Source organism: Micromesistius poutassou, assembly GCF_964030765.1.
Source record: "Micromesistius poutassou genome assembly, chromosome: 3".
Classification (NCBI taxonomy): Eukaryota; Metazoa; Chordata; class Actinopteri; order Gadiformes; family Gadidae; genus Micromesistius; species Micromesistius poutassou.
The window spans coordinates 23887791-23896497 of record NC_140273.1 but is presented as its reverse complement, the minus strand read 5'-3'; the positions used below and the strand labels follow the sequence as shown (position 1 = coordinate 23896497).

Below are 8707 nucleotides of genomic sequence, written 5' to 3'. Positions count from 1 at the left end.
TTACTCTATTTACCATGAGATAATAACATACTTTACTCTATTTACCATGAGATAATAACATCTACTTTACTCTATTTACCATGAGATAATAACATCTGATTTACCATGAGATAATAACATACTTTACCCTATTTACCATGAGATAATAACATCTGCTTTACCCTATTTACCATGAGATAATAACATCTGCTTTACCCTATTTACCATGAGATAATAACATACTTTACCCTATTTACCATGAGATAATAACATCTACTTTACCCTATTTACCATGAGATAATAACATCTACTTTACTCTATTTACCATGAGATAATAACATCTGATTTACCCTATTTACCATGAGATAATAACATCTATTTTACTCTATTTACCATGAGATAATAACATACTTTACCCTATTTACCATGAGATAATCTACTTTACCCTATTTACCATGAGATAATAACATACTTTACCCTATTTACCATGATATAATCTACTTTACCCTATTTACCATGAGATAATAACATATATTTTACTCTATTTACCATGAGATAATAACATCTATTTTACTCTATTTACCATGAGATAATAACATCTATTTTACTCTATTTACCATGAGATAATAACAGCTATTTTACTCTATTTACCATGAGATAATAACGTCCACTTTACTCTATTTACCATGAGATAATAACATACTTTACTCTATTTACCATGAGATAATAACATACTTTACTCTATTTACCATGAGATAATAACATACTTTACTCTATTTACCATGAGATAATAACATACTTTACCCTATTTACCATGAGATAATCTACTTTACCCTATTTACCATGAGATAATAACATACTTTACCCTATTTACCATGATATAATCTACTTTACCCTATTTACCATGAGATAATAACATACTTTACCCTATTTACCATGATATAATCTACTTTACCCTATTTACCATGAGATAATAACATCTATTTTACTCTATTTACCATGAGATAATAACATCTATTTTACTCTATTTACCATGAGATAATAACATCTATTTTACTCTATTTACCATGAGATAATAACATCTATTTTACTCTATTTACCATGAGATAATAACGTCCACTTTACTCTATTTACCATGAGATAATAACATCTACTTTACTCTATTTACCATGAGATCATCTACTTTACCCTAAAGTGAAGCAACAATACTAGGAATACAATGGGACACTTACTATTCATATTAAGTCAAATTAATGCAAAATCAACACACATAAACATAAAAAGTGTTATGTTTTTATTATATATATTATATATATATTTATTATATATACATAGCATATGCACATATCGTTTTGAACCTTGTACTTGATTTCCTTGCTGGTGCGCATGCGCGTCATCCTCCACACGGTGGCGCTCCTGTCCCGCGGCCTCCGTGGGCGAGCCCTGCGTGACGTCATCCGGAGCGAGGAGGAACCAGGCGAGCTGTCACTGAAGCGGCCGAGTTGGACCTGCGGACAGGGAAGCCAGTGTCTCCAGTTACAACCGAGCGGAGATCACATCCGACACTTCTACTGGTTTAACTTAACTCAGGCTGCGCGTCTCAGAAAGCTCCGTTGGACTCCAATACGCACAGAAAGAGCGGAAAAGCTTTGCTTTTTTGGCCATGGCTGACGTTAGTTCAAACGAGTCGTCCTCCTCCTCGGACGTGGCGAATCGGTTCGCCCGCAAAGGTGCTTTGAGGCAAAAGAATGTCTACGAAGTGAAGAACCATAAATTTATAGCACGATTCTTCAAGCAGCCGACTTTCTGCAGCCACTGCACCGACTTCATCTGGTAAGCGTGTTCCCCCCGCTGAGCGCCTGTTGCAGAAGTTCTGATGTTCTGCACGGTGACGGGCCACAACTTTTCTTGCTTCCAAATGCAAACTGCGGGGAATAGTCACCGTTTATCCTTCGGTTTCAGGAGATATGGCGGTTGACTTTTTAAAGTAGGGTTTGCAGTGGGGGGACATCTCTTTTAGACGCTGTTAAACATGTTACTGTGGTACATTTATAAGCACGTTTACACCTAAATGAATCAGTCAGGACGCTCCATCCTTTCCTTCCCATTACCTAAATTGTTTCCAGATGACTGGTTACTGCTCGAAGCAGAGTTATGTTTTTCTGTTAAACATAGCTGTATTAGTACAGGACATTACATCACATAGTAGGCGTATTCGTGTCACCTGGGAACCATATTGCACTGTATTCACACAGCTATCTGTACATACACTGCCCTTCTCTGTGTGGTATTACCTAACGAGCTGTAGGTGTCTGTGGAAAGGAAGTCTTGTTGACAGCCTTGTGCTGTAATGGGCGTTTTCCCCCAGGACTAAGCCTATCTCAACCGGTGTGCAACCATTGCAATCTATTACCTTAGTCAATGAGTAGCGAATAAAACGTAAACGAGCTGTTTTTATGGTACTTTATATGGTTTTATGTTTTTGTGTGTGTGTGTGTGTGTGTGTGTGTGTGTGTGTGTGTGTGTGTGTGTGTGTGTGTGTGTGTGTTTGCTTCTACAATACTTATTAGCTTTAGCTGTTAATGAAATACAGATGAACCTTGGTTTGAACAGATGAATCAAGAAGCCAGTAAGATGTGATCCATATATTTTAAATGCCTTTCTCTTTTTCACAGGGGGTTTGGAAAACAAGGCTTCCAGTGCCAAGGTAAGAGTCTGATTGGCGGTCCCATTCACTCTGCTGCCTCACCCACACAGCATGAGACCTTCACCTGGGGTCCATTTTAACACAGTAGACTCAAGTCTTCATCCACCAGGGCTGTGTGTTGTTTCTTTATTCCCTGTCATTGCTCCTCGGAGGCTCTGCATTCTTGTGTCTTAGGTCACGGCCTCTATCCCATAATGATCAGGCCAGTTATTACTACCCAGGCTCCTCCAGGTAATCCTCCTTAGGACAGCGAGGCTGAGTGGGGTGCAGATGATAGCAGTGGAATGAGGGTGCTGCTGTGTCCTATTTTTAATGTTGGCTAAGACTATCGTCTGTACCATCATGCGTTGTACAATCCCCATCGAACGGACAGTAGCCTGTGGAGACCTCCCCCTCGCCCGACCTCGTCAGAACGGCCCAGCAGGTCACAGGAGAGGCTGGTCCTGGTGGGTGTAATATAGGGGGTAGTGCTGGTCCTGGTGGGTGTAATATAGGGGGTAGTGCTGGTCCTGGTGGGTGTAATATAGGGGGTAGTGCTGGTCCTGGTGGGTGTAATATAGGGGGTAGTGCTGGTCCTGGTGGGTGTAATATAGGGGGTAGTGCTGGTCCTGGTGGGTGTAATATAGGGGGTAGTGCTGGTCCTGGTGGGTGTAATATAGGGGGTAGTGCTGGTCCTGGTGGGTGTAATATAGGGGGTAGTGCTGGTCCTGGTGGGTGTAATATAGGGGGTAGTGCTGGTCCTGGTGGGTGTAATATAGGGGGTAGTGCTGGTCCTGGTGGGTGTAATATAGGGGGTAGTGCTGGTCCTGGTGGGTGTAATATAGGGGGTAGTGCTGGTCCTGGTGGGTGTAATATAGGGGGTAGTGCTGGTCCTGGTGGGTGTAATATAGGGGGTAGTGCTGGTCCTGGTGGGTGTAATATAGGGGGTAGTGCTGGTCCTGGTGGGTGTAATATAGGGGGTAGTGCTGGTCCTGGTGGGTGTAATATAGGGGGTAGTGCTGGTCCTGGTGGGTGTAATATAGGGGGTAGTGCTGGTCCTGGTGGGTGTAATATAGGGGGTAGTGCTGGTCCTGGTGGGTGTAATATAGGGGGTAGTGCTGGTCCTGGTGGGTGTAATATAGGGGGTAGTGCTGGTCCTGGTGGGTGTAATATAGGGGGTAGTGCTGGTCCTGGTGGGTGTAATATAGGGGGTAGTGCTGGTCCTGGTGGGTGTAATATAGGGGGTAGTGCTGGTCCTGGTGGATGGATGTAGGGGATATAGATAATCTAGGGGGTAGTGCTGGTCTCCTCCCTGGGCTCTGGGTGGCTGCCCACAAACAGGGAAGTTCTAATGAAGGCCCTTATTTCATGTGACCCAACAGAGATTGATTGAATACACACACACACACACACACACACACACACACACACACACACACACACACACACACACACACACACACACACACACACACACACACACACACACACCCTCACTTTCTGTCTTGTGCTCCTAGCTCTCTGTCTCTCTCTCTCTAACACACACTCACACACGTGTTGTCGGGGCTTCCCTGTAAGGCTGTGGATGTCCGTGCTGCTGAAGGCCGCTGTGTGTTGGGGCTGTTGTTGATGAATGGGATGAGGATCATTGTGAGGAGGATGTTTCAATGTGTTCCAGCTCTCTTAACCTGCACCTCAGTCAGCTTCCTGTGATGTGATGGAGCCGTGGGGCAGGTAGCCCGCTCCGTCTAATGTGGAAACGGCCCGCACTGCCAGGGACTAAAGCCCGACTTGGCAGCTCAGTTGGATAGATGGACACTTTGTTTAATGTATCCCCTTTTAAATGAGATTTCACCAGCAAGCGACAACTCTGTTGTGTGTCCAGATGTTCCAGATTTCATCCATCGATTATGATAATGCTGTACGACGGGGGAAGCTGAACTCCAGCTGAATGTTACAATTTAGAAACACCAGTAGGACTGTGTGTGTGTGTGTGTGTGTGTGTGTGTGTGTGTGTGTGTGTGTGTATGTGTATGTGTATGTATGTGTATGTATGTATGTATGTATGTATGTATGTATGTGTGTGTGTGTGTGTGTGTGTGTGTGTGTGTGTGTGTGTGTGTGTGTGTGTGTGTGTGTGTGTGTGTGCGTGTGCTTGTGGTTACAGAGCTCTCATTGTAGAACTTACAGCTGCATTATTGTTAGCAGGTTGGCCTGTGTCTGAGTTGTCTTTGACAATAGTAGCTGTTGTTAAGCTTGATCTGAGAGGTTCTCATTGGGTGGAAATGGTTCGCTAGGACTATTGAACCGTCACACTGCAGGAGACAATATTTGGGGTGCAGGAAAGGAAACGTGAGTTACTTAATAGTGGCCTTCTGCAGGGGACTTCAGGGCTCCTCAGCACAGCTGGGTTTAGGCGCTAGTGTGAGAAGGTAGAGTGACAGAGCACTTTGGAAGCAGGGCTGGGAATATTTCGGAACCTGTGATTCGATCAGATTCAGATTCTCGATTCAAAACGATTCCCGATACAAAAGTTAGTTTACTAGTACAGAGGATGCTGGTTAGGATTAATCCAGCTGCTGTGTGCTAAGAAGGCACTGGGGCAGATGAAGGCATGACAGCAGAGTACAGTGCGCTTACAATGAGGTTGTTTTAAGAAGTTATCAACTGAATGCCATCATGTAAACACAAAGGCCAATCGACTTTTGAAGTTTTGAAGCAATCCAGAACAGTAGAAGATAAGAAGCTCTATTCTCAGGTGAATCCCCCTAATGGGTACCCCCCCCCCCTCCCTCTCTTAACGATGTGCTCCAGAGCCCTTGATGCCGTCTGAACCTGCTGTATGTCTGGCTGTTTGGACAGCGCTCAAAACATCCTGGAGTGCATCCGCCAGCCTGCTCCTCGTAACGCCGCGTTGACAGGCCAGTGGAAAAGCAAACGGCCCCGTGCCATCGTCTGGGCTCACGTTGGCACCGGCAACCTGCATGCATCTCTGCTCCTCCTCCTGGTTGACTCCCTCCTCCTCCTCCTCCTCCTCCTCCTCCTCCTCCTCCTCCTGGTGTTTACTACCTGCTCCTCCTCCTCCTCCTGGTGTTGACTCCCTCTCCTCCTCCTCCTGGTGTTGACTCCCTCTGCTCCTCCTCCTCCTCCTGGTGTTGACTCCCTGCTCCTCCTCCTCCTCCTCCTCCTCCTCCTGGTGTTGACTCCCTGCTCCTCCTCCTCCTCCTCCTCCTCCTCCTCCTGGTGTTGACTCCCTCCTCCTCCTCCTCCTCCTCCTCCTGGTGTTGACTCCCTCCTCCTCCTCCTCCTCCTCCTCCTGGTGTTGACTCCCTCCTCCTCCTCCTCCTCCTGGTGTTGACTCCCTCCTCCTCCTCCTCCTCCTCCTCCTGGTGTTGACTCCCTCTCCTCCTCCTCCTCCTCCTCCTGGTGTTGACTCCCTCCTCCTCCTCCTCCTCCCTCTCCTCCTCCTCCTCCTCCTGGTGTTGACTCCCTGCTCCTCCTCCCTCTCCTCCTCCTCCTCCTGGTGTTGACTCCCTCTCCTCCTCCTCCTCCTCCTCCCTCTCCTCCTCCTCCTCCTCCTCCTGGTGTTGACTGCTTTTCCCTGGTGGGACTTTCCTTCCTTTCTCCTTATTTGGCCCATGATGGATTGGACGTATAAAAGAAGTGGAAATTCTTTTATTTTCGAGTTCTGAAGGAATGGGGGAAATGTGTTGAGTCTGGCTCTCGGTCTGGAGGGGTGTAGCTCCATGGTCAGATGTCTTCTGCAGCAATGCACCCAGCGTCTGGTGCAGCACTAGGCTAATCAATTGGCAACAACATTAACGCTCTCCCTGTATGTCTGGCAAAATGAGTTCTGGAATGTGAAGGTTTAAGCGGATGTGTTTCTAACTCTCAATCTAGAGAGCCGCTTGTGTCCTGTTCATGAGGATCCCTGTTGGTGCGGAGGGGATTGAACATACCTCCACTTGTGTTAGGTTGACCTCCTCAGCTTTTTGCTTCCAGGCTGCTACACTCAAAGTTGTTGCTGTTGTTGGGACGCCTACTGCATTCTTAGGGAAACAGCAACAAAGAGGCAGTGTTCCCATTGGGCAACAATTCAACGACCGGGCACAGCGTGGCTCATCGCAGCAGCGCTCTCTGCTAAACCTTGGCCTGCGTGCAGAAGCTGAACACCCGAAGGAGCTCTTCCTGAATGATGTGTATGTGTGTATGTAAGGCAGAGTTTGTCCAGATGATACCTCTGCTGCGTTGCATGAATGATGGCAGGTAAAGAAGACATCATTTGACCGACTTGAGCTGCAATGGCTTTTGTCAACAAGGTTCACACACAGGAATAAAACGGTTTCAGTTTACATGTTTTCAGGCTGTTTGACTTGAAGCCAGGAATTTGGAGGAACCAAAGTTGTACAAGTTTGATCAGTTTCGTTCTGAAGATATGACACTACGACTCACCGTTTGGGGAGATTCACTCCCAGCTTCTGCACACTGTGTGACTAGTGGGGCGACTGGTTGGCTGTGTGTGGTGTGACTGGTTGGCTGTGTGTGTGCGTCTGGTTGGCTGTGTGTGTGCGTCTGGTTGGTTGTGTGTGTGCGTCTGGTTGGTGTGTGTTTGGTTGGTGTGTGTTTGCTGGTTGGCTGTGTGTGTGCGTCTGGTTGGTGTGTGTGTGCGTCTGGTTGGCTGTGTGTGTGTGTCTGGTTGGCTGTGTGTGTGCGTCTGGTTGGCTGTGTGTGCGTCTGGTTGGCTGTGTGTTTGGTTGGTGTGTGTTTGGTTGGTGTGTGTTTGCTGGTTGGTGTGTGTGTGCGTCTGGTTGGTGTGTGTGTGTGCGTCTGGTTGGCTGTGTGTGTGCGTCTGGTTGGTGTGTGTGTGCGTCTGGTTGGCTGTGTGTGTGTGTCTGGTTGGCTGTGTGTGTGCGTCTGGTTGGCTGTGTGTGTGCGTCTGGTTGGCTGTGCGTCTGGTTGGCTGTGTGTGTGCGTCTGGTTGGCTGTGTGTGTGCGTCTGGTTGGCTGTGCGTCTGGTTGGCTGTGCGTCTGGTTGGCTGTGCGTCTGGTTGGCTGTGTGTGTGCGTCTGGTTGGCTGTGTGTGTGCGTCTGGTTGGTGTGTGTGTGCGTCTGGTTGGCTGTGTGTGTGCGTGTGCGTCTGGTTGGTGTGTGTTTGCTAGTTGGTTGGTGTGTGTGCGTCTGGTTGGCTGTGTGTGTGTGTGTGCGTCTGGTTGGTGTGTGTGTGCGTCTGGTTGGTGTGTGTTTGCTGTGGGTTTCCTTCACATTTATTGCGGGTTCTTAACTCGGAAAATCAAGACTCCATTATAACCTGACCAGCTTTTATACAACACTTGATTTAAATGCCAAACGTTGGCTTATATATTCCCCCCTCATTGATTTATGAGTTAAATATATCATCTAGTGGATCTTAATAATTAAGTCTAAAATTCTCTCTGTGCTTAAATACACTTTGGTAATCTCCTCTCCCCTTTTAATCATTGCTTCATGAATGCCTAGGCTTACAGTATTTAAATGATTTAAAGTTGTGTCATTTATTTAACATTAGAAAGTAATAGTTGCTGTTTAATAAACCGAAAAGTATCCCTTTTGTATTAATAATATTTTAATCTAGTCCAGATTTGTTGAGTCTCTAATCCTTCCCGTCCTCATTACGGCCGTTATTCCCAAACCCCTGGACGAGTCCTCCTGCACTTCAATCACTTTAGGACGCTAAGCCGCACTTTGGTGAGGACATGGAAACAAAGCCAGTGAGACGCGCCTGTCAGGGGGGCAGAAGGAGGTCACCTGTGTATGAATCACATCAGGTCTCATATCGTCTCGTACCTTTTTAAAGTGAGCACAAAGCAAACTCCGTACTGACCAGATAGTCATCGAGTTATAATGTATTGAGAGCCGATGAGCTATAGCTGTTATTACTACTATAATATTTGGTCAATGTGGAGTTGGCTATACATTTCTTTGTCTTGTCATACAGTTAAATGTTTTTTTGTTCATGTCTTTGTGTGTAACTTTCGTTAATGTCTCTATTAATATTTATGTGTT

General features: G+C 46.3%; 1 protein-coding gene across 2 annotated transcripts in view; it reads left to right on the top strand.

The window, feature by feature from the left end:
• Positions 1–1463: 1463 nt before the first annotated feature.
• Positions 1464–8707, top strand: part of prkcaa (protein kinase C, alpha, a) — a 140450-nt gene continuing 133206 nt past the window's right edge. For both annotated transcript variants that reach the window (XM_084465661.1, XM_084465660.1), the window contains exons 1-2: positions 1464–1812; positions 2655–2686. In XM_084465661.1, coding sequence (XP_084321787.1) covers positions 1643–1812; positions 2655–2686 — 202 coding nt within the window. In that variant the 5' untranslated portion in view covers positions 1464–1642. The remainder of the gene's footprint in view (positions 1813–2654; positions 2687–8707) is intronic.